Source organism: Heterocephalus glaber, unplaced genomic scaffold (genome assembly GCF_053883595.1).
Source record: "Heterocephalus glaber isolate CG9 unplaced genomic scaffold, H.glaber_assembly_v1.0 deba00001744, whole genome shotgun sequence".
Classification (NCBI taxonomy): domain Eukaryota; kingdom Metazoa; phylum Chordata; class Mammalia; order Rodentia; family Bathyergidae; genus Heterocephalus; species Heterocephalus glaber.
Genome location: NW_028258450.1, coordinates 729,276 through 748,193, shown reverse-complemented (window position 1 = coordinate 748,193; position 18,918 = coordinate 729,276). Strand labels below are relative to the sequence as shown.

At 51.4% G+C, this 18,918-nt stretch overlaps 2 protein-coding genes across 6 annotated transcripts; one reads left to right on the top strand and one right to left on the bottom strand.

Moving 5' to 3' along the window:
• Positions 1-556: 556 nt before the first annotated feature.
• On the top strand, positions 557-17,862 carry Znf526 (zinc finger protein 526). 5 transcript variants are annotated; one of them, XM_087200697.1, is made up of 3 exons: positions 557-642; positions 2,966-2,973; positions 3,263-10,209. In XM_087200697.1, the coding sequence occupies exons 1-3, from the start codon at positions 572-574 to the stop codon at positions 5,284-5,286; spliced, it is 2,103 nt and encodes a 700-aa protein (XP_087056823.1). In that variant the 5' UTR covers positions 557-571; the 3' UTR covers positions 5,287-10,209. The 5 variants fall into 5 exon arrangements, 4 of the variants coding, with proteins under 4 accessions (XP_087056823.1, XP_012924068.1, XP_012924067.1 ...); XM_013068614.3 differs by lacking the exon at positions 2,966-2,973 and adding an exon at positions 3,073-3,171 and having other exon boundaries at positions 588-661; XR_015447173.1 differs by lacking the exons at positions 557-642; positions 2,966-2,973 and adding exons at positions 2,802-2,860; positions 17,599-17,862 and having other exon boundaries at positions 3,073-5,566.
• Positions 7,950-18,317, bottom strand: Gsk3a (glycogen synthase kinase 3 alpha). The gene is made up of 11 exons (XM_004873039.4): positions 17,860-18,317; positions 15,926-16,113; positions 14,470-14,553; positions 14,194-14,304; positions 11,863-11,993; positions 11,668-11,774; positions 10,510-10,607; positions 10,334-10,429; positions 9,727-9,913; positions 9,250-9,342; positions 7,950-8,631 (listed from the first exon to the last, which is right to left on the bottom strand). The coding sequence occupies exons 1-11, from the start codon at positions 18,140-18,142 to the stop codon at positions 8,558-8,560; spliced, it is 1,452 nt and encodes a 483-aa protein (XP_004873096.1). The 5' UTR covers positions 18,143-18,317; the 3' UTR covers positions 7,950-8,557.
• Between the last annotated feature and the right edge of the window lie 601 nt (positions 18,318-18,918).

The window sequence follows — 18,918 nt, the reverse complement described above, 5'->3', positions numbered from 1 at the left end:
TGAATACACAGTGAGTCCCTTATAATATGACTTATAAGTGATTATAATTAAATGAAGAGAGAAAAGACAAAGGGATTTTACAAACTCAAAAGGACAGTGTTCACGATAGATGGGGTACCCACGGTGCAGATATGAGGCCCCCCTGCTGAGCGCTTTTCCATGTGTGGCATCATTCAGTCCCTTCAACAGCCTTTGGGGTCTTTATGAGTCAAAGCCCATAGAGGGGAAGTACTTCAAGTTTGGCTAGCTCCAAACTGTGTTCTCATAGACTCTCCGTTTCTTCCATCTATGAAATGACACCTGTCAAGGCCTCCAGCCAGCCCCCAGCTCCCTCCATGAGCCCTTGCTCTGTGTGTCCGCTTCACTCTACTGAACTCTCAAACTCTCAGCAGGAAAGGCGTGGCCACAGAGAACTGCGCATACGCTTCTCGGCTCCGGACCCCGCCCACAGGGCACAGATGTGTGCGTGGAGAAACTCGCGGAGCCCCGCCTGAGAGTCAACACGCAGGCGCAAGGGCGCGTGCCGGCGCTGCCGGCTCTGATTGGCCACCACGGGTAAGGGCGCCGCCCAATGGGAGGTGTGGATAGTGAGGGGTCCCGCACGCCAGGAGTCGAGGGTCTGTGTCAAGAGCGGCAGGACCTGTTAAGGCAAGAGAAATAGGTGAGGGCGCCGCGGGCGGGCGGGGAACAGAGCGCTGGGCTTAAGGAGAGGGTGGAAGGAGAATGAAGAGGACCCTAGGGACTGAAGAACCTCGGGGCCTGTGCTAGGGCGGGAGCTGAGCCGAGTGGAAGGAGAGTGCGCCTTCCTGGGTACCCTGGACGCGTTGGTTGCCCTCCTGTGGTGTGCTGTACCTGAAGTTTGGCTCCCTCCCACCCCCTGCCGGTACTTCTCCGGCTGCCTAGGAGATGAGTTTGGCAGAAAAGGGTTATGTACCAGCAAAGTTTAACTTTCAGGCCCTGGTGGATTCTTTCCTGGTAAGACTTAAGGATTGACTATATGAAAAGCCCCCTTTCCTCCTCCTAGTAGTTCACAATCCAAGATTGGGTAAGAGGTGTGTAGACAAGGAAAGCGCGAATTTCAGGGCCACCTTCTAGAGACAAGTCTTATAGCGTGCTCTGGGCCTAATCCTAGGAGAGTTCTCTGTTCCAAGTGGGGCTGCAAAACAAGGAAAAATGGAGCTCTTTGCTCCCTGTTGGCTGTTTACAGGAAGATCCTTTGTGGAATAGCTGTTGTGTACAGGATCCTAGAACTTAAAAATTAGTGAAGGATTTGGAATAGGTTGATAAGGAATGTTTAGCTCGTGGGCATTGAGTGAATGATTTATTCAAGGAGTACTTATTGGGCACCACCTGAAAACAGGGCACTGTGCAGTATACTGTGTACAGTGGAAATTCATGGTGAAATGGGAGAGTTGGCCCGGTAGAAGTGAAATGTGCACAGGGATGGTTAAACTCCCAGGGTTCACTCCCCTAGAGACTCTCATTCATTTACTAAATACCTACTTGGTGCCTACTGTGAGTTGGACATTGTTCTTGGCACTGGAAATACCTCAGTGATGAATAGGCTAAAATCCCTGCCCTCACGGAGCTTAATATGAACAAATTCTATAGGCAGGGACATAAACTAAACTCCCATCTGCCTTCTGGCACTAACAGATGAGGTGAAGAGATAAAGAAGATGGGGATTTCAAAAGGCCCTGGGTTAAATCCCAAGTACCACACCAAAAAAAAAAAAAAATTGGGGGGGGGGGTCATTTGCTGAATAGACTGTGAACCTCCATTGTGTGAGGGGGCCTGGGTTGCACTGAACCCACACAAGAAGAGGACATAGAGCATGTGGGGGCAAATTTGAAAGTTAAAATACCTGTCCCTGGTATGTGGTTTTGTTGGTGACTGGGCCCCCACAATGAATCAGACACACCCTGCCTGCAAGCTCTCAGTCCTGTAAAAAGCTCAAAGGAACACTCCAAGCTCATATTAGTTATGATAGAGGATGCATACGATATCATAGGAAGGCAGGCGTGCCCACTGCCCTGAGGATATGAAGATGTTGCCAGAGGTTTCACAAAGGAGATGGGGTAGGAGTTTGCCAAACAGGAGGAGATTTCTCTGGTGTGAGAAACTGCAAGTGTTAATGAGGATCAAAATGTATAATAGATAGGGTGTGGTGGCGCACGCCTATGATCCCAGCACTCGGGAGGCAGAGGCAGGAGGATCGCCAGGAGTTGAGGCCAGCCTGGGGTACAAAGTGACTTCAGACCTGAACACAAAGCAAGACCTTGTCTCAAAAAAAAAAAAAAAAAAAAAGTATAACGTGAAATACGAAGAAAAGGTCCAAAGGGGAAGGGGAAGAAGAAGGGGTAGGGGAAATGAAAGAAGGGAAAGGAATAAATATGAGAGAAGGAAAAAAATGGAAACAAAGTCTTTGTAAATAGGGAGGGTAGGGCAATGGGGAAAAAAATAAGAACCAAGATAGATATATCATGTAAAGGTACAAATTCCCAATGATGAATGTCATCATATTGTATACCTAAAATGTACCAATAAACTTAATGAATTAAAGAAGAAGAGAGTTTTCTTACCAGAGAAAATAGTAGCATCAAAGACTTAAGTTTAGGGCCGAGGATTTAACTCTGGTTCCGCTGCCTGCCTTGCAAGTGCAAGGTCCTGAGTTCGATCCCAGGTACAAAACAAAACAAAAGAAGACTTAAGTTCAAAACAGCGTTTTTAGCGAACTTTTAGCTAGCCTTTATCAAGTATCAGTGACATTGTGGTCAGTACTAGTTTTAGCTCCATTTTACAGGTGAGAAAACGCTCTCAGAGAGTGGACGTAAGCAGTGGAGCTCAGAATCAAGCTGAGGTAAGTCTGGTTCCAGGGCCTGTGCTCTTAATGTCTTGCCATATCTCTGTGTGCCTATGTAAAGGAAGGAAGAAAGATGTTGCGAAAAGGGGAAACTGCACAGAGGCTAGGAGGCTGGAAAAAACATGGTGTATTCTCAGAAAGAGTGTGGCTGAGCCTCTGGGAGAGAGCACCATCCCAGGCCAGACTGAGGAGTGTTCTCTCTTCTGCAGATGCCTGGCTGTTGTGAGTGGCAATAGGCTTCAGAGGCACAGGATCCTTGAAGACTGAGACATAAACATTGGATTAAGATTTTTGATTGATAGAGGCTGGTGAGTAATGGGATGAGCAAGGGAACTCCTGAGATATCCCCTCTCTCCTGGGTTCCTGGTATGTCACTGGCTCCTGCCCCTCCTTCTGCAGGCACTGCCTTCCCTACAATGGCAGAGGTTGTGGCTGAGGTGGCTGAGATGCCAACACAGTCACCAGGGGCAGTGGAGATGCCAACATCTGTGTCATCCATGTCGGGGGAGATGGCAGAGATAGCAGAAGTGACAGAAATGACACCTGGGGAGGCCCTTGCCTCATCCCTCTTCTTTCAGCACCACCAGTTCATGTGTTCTGAGTGTGGCAGCCTCTATAACACACTGGAGGAAGTCCTCTCACACCAAGAGCAGCATGTGGCCACTGTGTCGGAGGAGGAGGCACTGACCACACAGGATGCTGGCCTGGAGCCAGAGCTAGTGCCAGACACTGGGGAGGGGCCTTTCCAGTGTGGTGAATGCAGCCAGCTCATCCTCTCTCCCAGTGACCTCCTGGCCCACCAGGATGCTCACCTCCGGGAGTCTGCAAGCCAGATCCAGTACCAGTGTGGGGATTGTGAAGAGCTTTTCCCCTCACCTGAGCTGTGGGTGGCCCATCGCAAGGCTCAGCACCTTTCTGCTACAGTAGCCGAGTCACCAGCACCACCTCCTTTGCCTCCCCCGACACCACCTCCTCCATCACCTGAAGTCAAGATGGAGCCCTATGAATGTCCTGAGTGTTCCACCCTCTGTGCCACCCCAGAGGAATTCTTGGAACATCAGGGAACTCACTTTGACTCCTTGGAGAAAGAAGAGCGTAATGGGTTAGAGGAGAAGGAGGAGGAAGATGAGGAAGATGAAGAGGAGGAGGAGGAAGAGTCAGAGGATGAGGAAGATGTAAACTTTGCTGATACTATGGGAGGTGATAAGTCCACGGCTGGTAGAGCGCAGGGCCATGGGGATTGTCCCCAACACTGTACTTCTGTAGGGGCACGCCAGAGACACCGAAGATCATCTCAAGGATCAACATCAGGTGCCCACCCCTTTCACTGCACCCAGTGTCAGCGCAGCTTCAGCTCAGCAAACCGGCTGCTGGCTCATGGGCGGGCCCATGTGGGTGGCACATACGAATGTACGGCCTGCTCCAAGGTCTTTAAGAAGGCAGCCTCTCTTGAGCAGCACCTGCGGCTGCACCGTGGAGAAGCTCGCTACCTCTGCATGGACTGTGGACGAGGCTTTGGCACAGAACTCACATTGGTGGCCCACCGCCGGGCTCACACTGCCAACCCATTGCATCGCTGTCGCTGTGGCAAGACGTTCAGCAATATGACCAAGTTCCTCTACCATCGGCGCACTCATGCTGGGAAAAGTGGGGCCCCAGCAACAGCAGCAACAGCCTCTCCAGCTCCAACAGAGCCCACGCCCCCAGCCCCACCCCCTGCCCCACCTGCCCAGCTGCCCTGCCCACAGTGCCCCAAGTCTTTTGCCTCAGCCTCTCGGCTTTCCCGACATCGGCGCGCAGTACATGGGCCCCCTGAACGGCGGCACCGCTGTGGGGTTTGTGGCAAGGGCTTCAAGAAGCTGGTCCATGTGCGTAACCACTTGCGGACACACACAGGTGAGAGACCATTCCAGTGCCATTCTTGTGGCAAGACATTTGCTTCTTTGGCCAACCTCAGCCGCCACCAGCTGACCCACACAGGTGTGCGTCCCTATCAGTGTCTGGACTGTGGCAAGCGCTTTACACAGAGCTCCAACCTGCAGCAGCACCGGCGGCTGCACCTTCGGCCTGTTGCCTTTGCCCGTGCACCCCGGCTCCCCATCACTGGTCTCTACAACAAGAGCCCCTACTACTGCGGGACCTGTGGCCGCTGGTTCCGTGCCATGGCAGGCCTACGGCTGCATCAGCGGGTCCATGCCCGAGCCCGGTCTCTGACCCTGCAGCCTCCCAGATCACCACCTCCTGCCCCACCCCCAGCCGCTGAGCCTCAGCAGACTATCATGTGCACAGAGCTCGGGGAGACCATCGCCATCATTGAGACATCCCAGCCACTGGCACTGGAGGACACACTGCAGCTGTGCCAGGCTGCACTGGGGGCCAGTGAAGCAAGTGGGCTGTTACAGTTAGACACGGCCTTTGTGTGACATGGTGGAAGAGCAACAATAAAAGGGTTTGGTCACAACAATAAGTGTGGGCGCCTCTAGGGAAAAGAGGACCACCCCTTTGACAAGCCAATCTGGCATTCACCATGAGACTCACTCTTGTATCCAGTGACTCCTCAGCAGCCCTGCCAGGTTTCCCATGTCATCTTTCTCTTCCTGAGGGGAAACTGAAGCTAAGATGCCATGTAATCTGTCCCAGGTCACCCTGCTGTGTTACAAAGTGGGGTTTGGCAAGGCTCTTTGCATCACCCAGCAATATCAGGTAAACTTTATGGAGCACCAACCATGTTCCCGTGCTGGGGATTCTCTTATATCTCTTAAGAGTTTCTGCTTATCCCCCAGCCCTAGCCTTCCTTGGATTTTGGGCACCCAGGGCTTGGTTCTGCCTGGTAGAGAAAAGCACTTAACTTATCTGGGCTTCCTTCATCTCAATTTTGACAATGTAGAAGGGGATTTAGGTACCCTGGTATTAATCTTAACAGTGGGAGATCCAGGGCCGGGTATTTAGCTCAGTGGTTCCACCAGCTGCCTTGAAAGTGTAAGGTCCTGAGTTCCATCCCCAGTACCAAAAAAGAAAAAGAGTGGGTAATGCTGAGGACCCAGTTATGAGTCAGACACAGGCTCTGCCCTCAGAAAGTATCTAGTAAGACCACACACAAGTACAGATGGTTTGTTCTCCAAATGTGGCTCATTGGTTTCATTCAGCCTGTGTCCAAAGGCCTCCTATGTGCTATGCAATGATGAAGGCCAGAGATGAGTCAAACTTAAGGATTTCTTGGGTTATGATGGGGATGTGCAGCGACACTGGGATCCTAGAGTAGGGAACAAACCTTCATGGGAGGAGATCAAGTGTGAAAGTCTTCCTAGAGAAGGTAGTCCCTGAAGAAAAAGTAGGAATCTGCCAGTGGAAGAGGAAAAGAACATTTCAGGGAGACAGCACTATAGGATAGTATATATTTGGAGACCATCTTGAAACTATAATTACCTGAACATTTGACTGCATGGCCATGGCAGGCACTACACTTAGCACTGTATGTGTACTATGATCCCAACGGGTGTATTATGATCTCAGTCTCATCCCTCTTGTACGGATGCAAAAACTGAGGACAGCTACTTCCAAGGCACTGTGAGATTTGTCCCCTAAGCCCACATTTTATAACCACTGCTATTCTAAGTGATTGAGACCTGAAACCCATGTAGAAAGTTGGAGTCAAAAGGATTCATTCTAATTGGAAGAAAAGTAAACCAGGGTCGCAGAGCAGTTGGGATAGAAGGGGGCTGGTAAAAGACCTTGGAAGCAGGAAGGGATGCCCAATTTTTTCAACGGATGCCTAGGATAACAGTCCTTTCCTCCCTAAGCAGATGTGGGTCAGTGGAACAGGCTGCCCTAGACCTCTGCACACCTCAGGCAGATGAAGTAGAATGCTGCTGGGGCTGGCAGTTGTCCAGGAGGGAAGCCTAGGCCTTGGGAGTTGGGCTGAGTAGTTCAAGACAGTGCTGCAGGGGTGTGGAGGTGTCATAACAGGGTTATCAGGTCTCCCTGGGATTCGCGATGTGAGTGGGAGGCTGGCAATGGTCTAGAGGGGAGAGAACAGGGACAGAGCTGGGCAAGGGTTATGGGGGGTAGGAGGAAAGTGAATACATGATCAAACACTGGGGAGAAAGAGGTCCCCAAGCACCCAAGGCTTGCCCCTCGCCCAGACCAGCCATCTTCCCCTTGTCTAATCTATGTGCTCTAAAAATCCACTTTGCAATCAAGGTGAAATACAGGCCAGTATTGAGCAAAAGCAGGACAGAACCTGTTCTGGGCAGTATAGATGTCCTTAGGCAGTTTGGAAAGCCCAGAGCCCACAGAAACAGTCCTAGCACTCCTGGGACATGTCCTCAGTGGAATCTAGCAGAGGACATGCAGCTGCTCCTCCCCAGGCTCTCTTTCCCTCCCCCTCGGCAGTCTCCTGCCTATGCTTGTTGCTTGACACCATGTGGAGATGGTGCCATTTCCATCTGCCGGCAGCCCCTACCATCTAGTCCTAGGATATTTTAAAAGTGAGGGAAAAAGCCAAACTCTGCCCCAGCCTTCCCAGAGTTGTCAATTCCCAATCCCTGAGAGGCAGAGCAAATAGGTGCCTTGCTTAACTCTGAAAAGAAGCCTTGAGAATCTGCTAGGGTTCTGGCCCTGCCTCGTGTCCCAACACCACCTCACCCCAGAGTCTATAGGCAGAGTAAGTTTTAAGTTTTTGCCTGAGTGACTCATCTCCCAGGTCCTAGAAGCAGCCAGCAGCTTGGACTGAGACACACAGCCCTTTGTTTATAGTCTTGACTCTGCAACTTAAGTTCTTCAGCCTGGACCCCTTCAAGGGATCGCCACTTCTCTCACTGGTCTCTGGGATGCTAATCTCTCCCTCCCTAAGCAGAAGCAGATGATTTATGCTGGGTCACAGGACAGGCCTCTACAATGAAAAAGTTCATCACTCCACATGCAGACAGGAGTAGGAGTGCTCAGGTCCAGAAGGGCTAGGCACCTGAATCAGGGCCAAAACTAGGGCTTCCCAGTGTTTCCCTGCCCGAGATATAGCCCATTCCTGGCCCTGAATAGCCCTCCAGACAACCTCTCACCTTGGTGGAAACAGGCAGCCAGACGGGAAGCAGTTTTTCATGCCAATAATTTATTGAATGGAGGTCTGTACACAGGCAAACCTTACTGTGGAAACTTAAGACATCAGGAGTTCTCCCCATTCCCCCAGGCCCTCCAGGGTTGGGAGAGGAGTGAGGAGGCCTTGGGAGCAGAGGACAGAAGTGGAGATACAGCTGTAGGAGTGGGCAGGGCCAGGTTGGATGGTGCGAATCAACGTTTTCTTTAAGAAAAAAATTATAACAATCTATTTACACCTGGGGACCAGGGAAGGGAAAAGATGAAGTGGGCTGATTCTATTTACAAGGGTCATGGGGGGGGGGGGTTGGAGGAAGTGGAGGCTGGGGGGTATGAGGGGGCAAAAGGGGTAGGAGTTCCTCATGCCCCCAACCCCATCCTTCCTTGTCTTCCCTCCCCACAACCAGTTAAAATCCTCTTAAAAAGCCCATCAAAGGAGTGAGGCTGGTAACGGAGGGACTAGAGGTGGGGGTAGGGACTCATTTACCTCTGCCCTCTAGTCTAGGGGGCCAGCCAGGATAGGAGTTTGATGGGCTACGCCTCCCCCTTCCCAACCCCACTTAGGGCTCCCAGATAGACATGGAAGGGTAGTTGGTGGGGCCCTCAGGAAGAGTTAGTGAGGGTAGGTGTGGCATCAGGTGCCTGCCAGTCTGAGCCGGTCTGATTCTCAGTTAAAGCTGAAGGGAAGGAAAGCAACTGACAATTAGTCTTCGCCTTTCAGATCCCCCTGCACCCCTTCCAGAGTAGAGTGGTAAGATGCTACGTTAAAAGTTAAAAGCTGTCACTTTAGGTCCAGGATTGCAAACTCAAAAGCCCAAAAGGCCAGCTTGACATTGAGTGCCTCACACCAGGAAACCAGGCTCCACATAAGAGGCAGCTGGAGGTAGCTGCAGCCAGCCCACTGCCAACTGCAGTCAGGAAGGCATGCCAGCCCACTGCTGCCCGAATCTGATTTTCTTCACCAAGAGAAAAGGAAATCTGGGTTTTTACCTAAAGTGGCCCAATTCTTAAACATGGTCAGCAAGTTCAACTTTTTGTTTGTTCACAGCAAACATTTCTTTGGTTTCCAATTAGCATTTTAAACACAAATGTAGGGGCCGGGGATTTAGCTCAGTGGTTTCGCAGCCTACTGCGCAAGCACAAGGACCCGAGTTCGATCTCCGGTACCAAAAAACAAAACAAAACACACAGATGTAGGCAACAATGCCCTACTAAGGTGGTCACTGACATGCTGTGAAATATATTTTGGTTCAGAAGTGCTGGTTTAACCCTCAGCAGATGGTCCTCCAACTTACCTTGTGAGGACGGAGTAAGTGGAGTAGTGCCTGCTGGGGACCTCAAGTGAGGAGGGATGAGAATGGCGTTCAGAGACGGTTGGATGGAGAGTTCTAGAGAGGGGAATTGACACGCCCAGTCAGGGAGGAGCCAGGGCACTGGAAACCCAGTGAGGATTATGAAGGGGTACCAAACAAGGGGCCAGTTATTGGCCAGGCCTGTTTATAGACACTTCTAGCCACAGAATTCTTTAAGTATAAAACTGGAAAGAACCTAGCATAAGACAGATTGTCATGGGCTGGGGATTTAGTTCAGTCTTTCTGCCATCTGCCTCGAAAGCACAAGGTCCTGAGTTAGATCCCCGGTACCAAAAAAAAAAAAGACAGATCATAAAGCATTGCTAAGGTAGCTATGGTTCTCCAGAATCTGGGGAACAACTTCCTGGCCCCTAGACCTGCTTTGTAACCTGCTTGGCTCCCCACTTCTACTGCTCTCACCACCAGGACTGAAGTTGAAGAGGGGGGGAAGTGGGCGGTTGTTGGGGAGCTGGGTTCCAAGACATCGAAGTTCATCAAAGAAGCTATGGGCACAGGCCTCTAGTGGAGAGAGTCTGGAGGACGGAGTGTACTCTAGCAGGCTTGAACAGAGAGCGATGGCCTCAGGCGGCGTCCGAGATTTGAACACCTGGGGGGAGGGGGGGTGCAGGGTCATGAGGGTGAGAGATGCCCTCGGCACTAGCATCTTATGACTCGCTGCCTGTGGCAAATACAACTGCCTGCCTCTCACAAACCCACCTTCCAAATAAGGAAACAGAGGCACAACCACTGAGAGGAAGTCAATTTGTATCTGGCAGCTAGCCAGCCCAGGTCCTGTGATTATATGAACCTTGCTATGAGCTTCAGTTTCCCTGCCACAGAAATGGAATCTCGATTACCTGTGGGTCCTTAATTTTTTAGATTCCATAAACTTTTTAAACGTAATGAGTTATTGACTTGCTCCCTGGTTAACTTTAAACCCTCACAAGCCATGATTCTGAAGCCAACTACCAGCCCAGTTGGCCTTCAGGAGACGACCCCCCCCTCCCTCCCCGAATCCCTACCCTACCTTTGTCCAAGGGTGAGCTTTAATCTGGGGGAACTTGAACTCCGTATAGTTGGGGTTCATCTCTCGGATTTGTTCCCGGGTTGGTGTTCCCAGTACCTGTGTAGTGAGGGAGGGGTTTGAGACGAGGCCCCCTATCCCTTAGCCCTGCCCCACGCCCTCCCTGACCCTACTCTCACCTTGATGATCTCCACCAGCTGGTCCACCCCACTGTCCCCAGGGAAGATAGGCTGGCCAAGGAGGAGCTCAGCCAGGACACAGCCAGCTGACCACACATCTGAAGGCAATGGGGGAGGTTCAGGGCTAGGCAGACAGGTCACCAAGCCCATCCCTTTGCAAACACTTCCGTTATTTCCCATGGCCATCCTCAGGTGTCAAGACCCCCATTTTCCCAAGTCAGGAAACATTTATCCAAAGGTCATACACAGAATACTGGAGCTGGACCTTGAACCTCCATGTCTGCCCCACTTAGCTGCACTCTTCAGACTACATGTCCTTCCAGCCCTCATTGCCCGTGCTCAGTGACCCCAGTGAGCCCTTTGTCTGGCTCTATCCTCAGAGGACAAACTAGGCCCAACCTTGCCAATAGGAACCTATGTCCTTTGGGCCACAGGAAGGTAAAACCTTAAATCCTAGAATACCTTTCTCACGTCCCAGCCTCACTCTTGCCCATGAGAAGCCCTTTAGCCTGGCCCCTCCCTAGTCTGTACCATGACCCTCACTGCATAAGTTTACACCTAGGGACCACACAGTCCCTTCCCACACCCATTCCCTTATTTTAGCCTTGCCCCTCATGCCTGGAAGGTGGCACTGTCATCCTCAACAGGACACAGAGGCCCTAGGAATAGGTGGTACCTTTGTGGTAACAAAGCTGTGCCTGCTGGTTCCCCCAAGGTCATTCCCAGCCCCTCCCTCCCTCCAGCTGAGAACAGAGCTGACTGGGAGGTTCCAGAGCTAGGGTGGACTCTGGAGTCAGGTGTGCTTTCAAATCCCAGCCCTGCCCCATCTCAGCAGTGCAACTATGGGCAGGAAGCTTCCCGGCTTTCAGCCTTAGGTCGATTATCTAAAACAACCATGCAGTAGCATCAGCCTCCTAAGCTTGTGAGGACTGGGTAAAAGAACAGATGTTGTTGTTGTTGTTGTTGTTTTTTGGTACGGGGGATCCAACTCGGGTCCTTGCACTTGCGAGGCAGGTGGTGGAACCACTGAGCTAAATCCCCGGCCCCTAAAAGAACAGATGTTAAGCTTTTATCACCAAGCCTGACACACAGCGCACAGAAAGAACTCAAAACCTGCCAAGACTTTCATTCCCAGCACCACCCACCCATGACTCTGACCGATGGACGAGGTATAATCAGTGGCTCCGAAGATGAGCTCTGGGGCTCGGTAGTAGCGAGAACAGATGTAGGAAACATTGGGCTCCCCCCGGACCAACTGCTTTGCACTGTGGGAAGAAAAGGGAAGGGTAAACAGCCAAAGGTTAAAGTCCCCCTTACCCTTTTAGCCACCCAGCAAACCCAGGTCAGTCCCACCTGCCAAAATCGCAGAGCTTGAGGACAGCAGTGTCGGGGTCCACCAGCAGGTTCTGGGGTTTGATGTCACGGTGACACACACCCTGGGAGTGGATGTAGGCCAAGCTCCGGAAGAGTTGGTACATGTACACCTGGGGCAGGCAGGGGACAGCTGAACTCCAGCTCAGCTCTGCCCACACAGCACACCGTCACTAGCCCACTGTCTTGGCCTGAAGAATCCTTCCAGGCCACAATCTTGGATTCTCAATCTTGAGTGCATACCACAAGTACTTGGGAGGACTTGTTAAAACACACTGATGGGCCCCCAAACTCACAGGGTTTTCTTGGGTTTTTTGTCTTTCTGCAGTACCTGAGAGTGAACTGAGAACCTTCACACCTAGTATAGCCCCAGCCCTTTGTTTATTTTTTACTTTGAGACAAGGTCTTGCTAAGTCACCAAGTGGCCCAGGCTGAGCTGGAACTTTCAACCCTTCTGCCTTTCAGACTACCACACCCACCTAACAGTTTCTAATTATGTGACTTCAGAATAGGGCGTTTGAGGGTGGGGGATTTAGGTCAGTGGCGCTGTTGTGCCTGCCTCAAAAACCCAAGGTTCTAGGGTCAAGGATTTAGCTCAGTGGTTCCACCACCTGCCTCATAAGTGCAAGGTCCCGAGTTTGATCCCCAGTACCAAAAAAAAGGAAAAAGAAAACCCAAGGTCCTGAGTTTGATCCCCAGTACCGCCAAAAAAAAAAAAAAAAAAAAAAGAATGGGGCATCTGAAATAAGCCTTCCGGCACAGATGCTAGTCCCCAGACCAAATTTTGACAACTGTTGCTGCAACCACACCCCTTGGCAGAAGCCTGCTGAATAAGTCAGACACAGTGGAAAGCCCTGTCATAAAGTAGGCTGGAGAGTCAGGCACTCAGCTTCCCCTCTCCAAAAACCATTGGTTCCTGAAGAGCTCAGCCTCCTTCACTCCACAGTCAAAACCACCCACAAGCCAACCCTGCCTCCAGCTCAGTTCTGCTGCCTCTCTCCCACTTACTGACTAGAACCCAAGTGCCAAAAGATCAGGGATCTTTTGAGTTTTGATCACTTCTGCTTCCATGGGCCCAAGACCAGTGTCTGTTATGTATTAACTGCTCAACTGTTCTCCACCATGTACAAAGGGTTCCTCCTTTGTCCCTGTTCCCTTCAGCCAGATGCCACTACTTCATGCACCTGGTCTCCTCCCAATAGCCTTCCTTGTTCCGTCTCATCTCCAAATCAGGCTGAGCAAGGATATCTTTTTTCCAGGATTCCTTATGCTCCCTCTAGTGTAGCAGCACCTAGTTTCATGTTTCCTGGACAGTGCATGTCAGCCCCACCAAACAGGCTCTTTGAGAGCAAGACAAGGGTCTTAGTAAGCTGTGCTTCTGGAATTGCTCAGCACTGGGCCCAGTGTGCAGGCAGCTCCAGCACAGCTCCCAATCAGAGAATTCCCCTTCCAGGAGCTGAAGTCTAGCAACAACAGCCACTGATAGGGCCCAAGTCACCTCACTCAGGAGTAGAATTCTTAAAGCCAGCACAAGGAGCAGCTGGGCCCCAAACCTCTAGCAAACAAACCTACGCCTCCTGCCTCCTAATGCAGCACCTGTTCCAGCCTCTGTTCTGAACCTACATCATTCCTGGGCTTCACTCATTTATTGATATATTCATTCAGATACCTCCTGAAGATTCCCTTTTTTTTGGTACCGGGGATCGAACTCAGGACCTTGAGCTTGTTTTTTTTTGGTATCGGGGATCGAACTTGGGTCCTCGCGCTTGTGCAGCAGGCAGCAAAACCACCGAGCTAAATCCCAGGCCAGGACCTTGAGCTTGTGAGGCAGGCACAATGCCACTGAGCTAAATCCCCAGCCCTCCTGAAGATCCTTTACACCCAGGACACAGTGCCAGGTATGGGGAATGATGCTACAGAGGATGTAGGAAGATGCACGCCTGGCTCTATGGTATGGACACTAATCTGACTGCAACCCTAAGTCTTTCCCACTACCCCTCAACCGGGCTCCAAAGGTTGGACTCTGACCTCAGCAGCTCCCCTCAAACTCATGGTATCCCTCACCCCAACACCACTAATAGTGGGCTTTCAATGTGGATCTGAGCAGATACCCTGCAGCCTCTTAAGCTGCCTGGTCCAGCTGCCTTCCTGATTCAGTCAGCCCTTGCCTTGGCCCTCCCCTGCTTTGGCAAACTCCATCTGGGGGCTACAGGAGCAAAGGCACAAAATATGGGACCCCAGGAACCAACATAAACTTGAAAGATGAGGTAACCTACAGAAGAAATGAAGCTCTGGAGCAGCCTGCCTGCCTACCTTGACATAGATGATAGGGATGGTCAATTTGGCCTTGGTGAAATGGCGGGCCACCCGGTACACTGTCTCGGGCACATATTCCAGCACCAGATTTAGGTAAAGCTCATCTTTCTGGAGACAGAAAAGGAGAGGTGTGAGGTATTGGGAGCAAGGGGAAAGGGAAGGTGTATATAAGGCACTGTAAGGGAAAGACTGGACTCATGAGAAAAGCAGGCAGGAGAATGAATGGAGTCAAGGTGAAGCCACACCCTCACCCTGGGCACCCCAATGTCTCACCTTCTCCCCACTGGAGTAGAAAAAGTACCGCAGTCTCACAATATTGCAGTGGTCTAGCTTACGCATAATCTGCAGCTCTCGGTTCTTGGGGACAGAGGAAGAAAATCTCAATACAACCAACCCTCTCTCTCTGCCTCCACTCCCTAGTATACTCGCCTCAGCACCATTCCCACTCCGGCCAATAGAAAAGGCAGTTGCTCTTTGTATCACAGTAGCAAGGCCCTTCAGGGGCATCCTGCAATTCCTCACCCCAAACTTCCTCCCCTCTCACATAGCTAGAGGCCTGTGGACTCATTCCAGAACACAAATGTGTTCTTTTCAGTCTGCTTTTAAAAAAATTTTCAACTTATTGCTGACATTTAAAAGCCAAATTGCTTCACTTTTAAAGCCAGTTCTCAGCTTCTCATGAGAAATAAGATGAAGCAGCCTACATGGCACCAGAGACCAGAGACCAGTATTGGCCATCCAGTTCACTCTGGTCCCCACCACTACTTGCTTCTGCTCTCCCCAGAGGCATCTCGGACTTTGAACTCTAGCTTGGATCTTGAGTCCCAGACTCCAGGCATCCAATTCTCACTTAGGGACTTACAGAGACCCTTCAGCCTCTTCCCAAAAGGCCCAGACTGAGCATTCTCCCCCACTCTCTTCCCACCTGGGACCTCAGAGCTCCCTGCCCCCAGATCCTTCTCACTTCTGGAAGTCAACCCTAACCAAGTTCTGGGTGACATCCTGGAGCTGTCCAGAGCCAGGGCTTGACCCAGCCTCAGTTCCTCCACATCCAGGGTAGCCTAGGTTCCAAATGCCAGTCCTCCAAATACCAGTTATCCTTCCACTACCATCTCTTCCATCTCCATCTAGTTCCCTGGGCCAATGCTAGTTCACAGGTCACTGCCGCCCAAGTGAAAGACGGCAGGTACCCCTCCTCAGAAAGGACAGGGCCCCATACCAACACCAATAGTTTGTGAACACGGCATAGGCTGAATTATATCTTGCAGTGGTCAAACACCTGAGGCAGAGTGCTACCTTCAGCACTAACACCATCAGCCCTACCATCTCCTTTCTCTGGGAAGAAATGTATCCAGGTGGTTAAGGTGAAGGGCTTGGAAATCAGGCTAAAGTCTAGTCTCTTGAATAGGGTATTCTATATGCAAACTTCATTTCTGCTTGCTTAACATGGGAATAACAACAGCACCAACCTTCAGAGAATCTTTAGGTACATTAAACAAGAACTCCCCTATCAAGCACTTATATTAAGCAAATGCCCAATAAATGTCAGCTTTCAACTCTTGGAATCAACTTTTCCCACCTTCCATTCAATTCATTCCCTTCTTTCCCCTTTTCTGGCCCATGCTCACTCAGGTCTCCTCTGAAACCCCAGGCACCCGTTCTCTTGCTGGGAGTTCTCACCAGCCATGCCTAGTCCCCGAAACTGTTCATTCCATTTCCCCCAAGCTACCTTGAACCTCTTGTCCTGAAGAACCTTCTTGATAGCCACCAGCTCCCTTGTCTCTGCCAGTCGTGCCTGGTACACGACCCCAAATGAGCCATTGCCAATCACTTTGATGTCTGTGTAAGCCACTTCTTGAGACCGTTCTGGGCCTTGGCCTAGAGTGGCTACCACTGTGGTCACCTTCCCGCTGTCACCTGGGGAATAAAGGGGACACACAATCCACTGACATTTCCCCTCCAGCCACCACTCTATCTCAGGGCTGTGGGAAGGAAATCTCTGCAAAAAGCCTGTTGGGGCTTCTTTGTCCCTTCCCACTCTCTGAGGAAACCCCCAGTGCCCTTTCCCTTCTTTTCTTCAGGAAGCCCTAAATCCCGCATCCTCCTATATGGGAGGACAGTGACACCTAAACCTCTTTGCTGTACAAGGGTTGACAACCCCTAATTTCCACTTCTAGGAAACATCAAATCACTGGTCCCTATTGATACTGGGAGACACCATCAACCCTAGGTATTGAATCCATCTATAGTGGGCTCATTGCCCTCTGGGCCCTCCTGTAGGAAAGGCAAGACCTAACATCTTCTACTGAAGGAACAGTAAGCCTGATGTATTCCTACTTTAGGAAAGCAATGATCATTTTCACAACCTGTAGAGCAGTGCCTTCTAAATCTTCTCTAGTAGAACTGGTAACTTCACCACTGGCTCCTGGTGACAAAAATGAACATGCTCTCCTGGTATGAGACTAATGCTTTGACCCCCACTTTTGGGGGAAAGCTACCCGTGCCCAAATACATTAGATCAGAAACTGACCCGACCTCTTTATATGTGGGGTCCAGAGCAGCACAAGATGTGAGGATAGTGAGCTTGATCTCTGTCCTCAGGGGGCGGCTATTCCAGCCTCAGACCTTTTGAAGGGTAGCTCAAATTCCCAAATTCCATTCTCTGAATGGCAGCAAACCTTGGTGTCATTCCTAGGGGACAGGGGGCCTTTTCTATTTAGGAAACTGATGAACTAAATCCATTTAGAGGGGCCAGTAACTGTTTCTTTTGGAGGGAAGTATTCTACATTGCTGTGCAGCCAATGACAGCATACCCCTAAATGATTAAAGAGGCATAACTTCAAATCCATGGGGAGTTGTGATCCACCCTTCATTTCATTTTTGCTAAAAAGCACCCCCCCAAGCTTTTTTTTTTTTTCAAGAACAGGGACAATGGACTTGTTTTGAAGGGTATGCTGATTCCCCATCTGTTCTTGTTTTGAAATAACTATTAATGGCTACTGTTGGGGGTATAGCTCTAGATATTTGGGTTGGTAATGATGCCAGGTCTTATGTTTCAAACCTGGCTCTGTTCGTTGGTGGCACAGTAACCCCAAATCCCGACTTTTAAGAAATATACAATTCAAATCCCCATCCTCTAAGGGAGAGTAAATGCAGATCCTCTTTTTGTAGTAGTGGTGATATGGTGATCTTTGTTTTGTTTTGTTTTTGGTACCGGGGATCGAACTTGGGACCTTTTGCTTGCAAGGCAGGCGCTGGAACCACAGAGATAAATCCCTGGCTATAGTGATCTTATTTTTGTTTTTTTAGGAGACAACTATCCTAGATTCCCCATTTGCAAGTGACTATGACCTCTGATCCTGATCTCTAATGAATGGTAACGTCAGATTTTTGTTTTTAAAGCTCAGCGACCCAAGACCTTGGTACTGAAAGAATCGAGAACTGTGACCCTGTTTCTCTGGATGTCAATAATTCTTACCCTAAACTCCCAAGTGACGGTAACTCCAAACCCCTTTTTCTGGGAGGGAGAGAGCTCAAGACCCCAGTTTGGAGGAGGAACAGTGACCTCGAGGTCTTATATGAGCACATGAAAGGAACAGATCTACAGTTGAGGACCTTAGGAAACCCAGATCACCACCCGACACGGGCACCCCTAATACTCACGGCCCAGCTTCACTCCGGGCGGCGGGAAGCTAGAGCCCGCGCCGGGGCCGCCGCTGCCTCCTCCACCGCTGCCGCTGGGGCCACCCCCGGAGCTCGAGGCTCCCACGCCCCCACCTATGGCCCCGACAGACGCCTTCCCGCCGCCGGTGCCGCCTGGGCCAGAGGCCGAGCCCCCAGGGCCGCCGCCGCCTCCGCCGCCTCCGCCGCCTGGCTCCGCGAACGAGCTGGTCCGCGCCCGGCCCGAGCCCCCAGGGCCGCCTCCTGAAGGCCCGCCGCCGCTCATGGCGCCGAGCGCAGGCCCAGGCCGCGGGGCTCGGGCTACCCGGGCTGACCCCGCCGCCGCTGCTGCTGCTGCCGCTGCCGCTGCCGCCGCCGCCGCCGCCGCCGCCGCCTCCGCCGCCTCCCCCGGGCTACGGCCTCTTCCAGGCCGCGCCGCTCGGGCTCCGGCTCCAGCCCAGCGCCCGCCGCGGGGCACGCCGGGAGATGAAGTCCGCCTAGCGTCGGCCCCGCCCTCGGTCCGCGCGGCACGCCGGGAAATGGAGTCATTAAAGGCCCAAGCGTAGACGATGGGGATGACGGTTCGCACTGTACGTCAGGAAATAGAGTCCTGGGTAATCCGTGAGCCAAGTGTGCCGAAGGCTTACCCCGGAGGCACTTTGGAAAACTGAATCAGAGCCACACACTCATTTCTCTTCGGCAACGACAAGCCTCTAGGTATGCCTCAGAAATGTAATTGCAGCCGCTCCATCCCTGAGCTGTGTAGACCTTGATGCATGCCGGGAAACGGAGTCCAGTTGCTCAGTCTTTTGACTGTGTGATTCCTAACGCCAGGTCCACTCTGGGAAATCGAGTTGGTGTCCTTAAATTCTCAGATCTCGGGCCGTGGGGCAAGTTGGGAAATGCAGTCGTGACTACACCCTCACCGCATTGCAGGTGTAAAGCGGCTTCGAAAGCACGCCGGGAAATGGAGTCCCAAGTGATCCTCAACACCCAAGTGTATACCGCAGTTCTAGAGATAGGCCAGTAAATGGAGTAGACATCGCGCTTCACCTACCCTAT

What these genes read in the sequence shown, in the direction of transcription:
- Gsk3a (XM_004873039.4), bottom strand. Translation starts at nt 18,142, where the DNA reads ATGAGCGGCGGCGGGCCTTCAGGAGGCGGCCCTGGGGGCTCGGGCCGG. An exon ending in TGATTATACCTCGTCCATCG is followed by an intron (nt 10,608 to 11,667) that starts GTCAGAGTCATG and finishes CATTGCCTTCAG; the next exon opens with ATGTGTGGTCAGCTGGCTGT. An exon ending in ACTTACTCCGTCCTCACAAG is followed by an intron (nt 8,632 to 9,249) that starts GTAAGTTGGAGG and finishes CCTTCCCTTCAG; the next exon opens with CTTTAACTGAGAATCAGACC.
- Znf526 (XM_087200697.1), top strand. Translation starts at nt 572, where the DNA reads ATGGGAGGTGTGGATAGTGAGGGGTCCCGCACGCCAGGAGTCGAGGGT.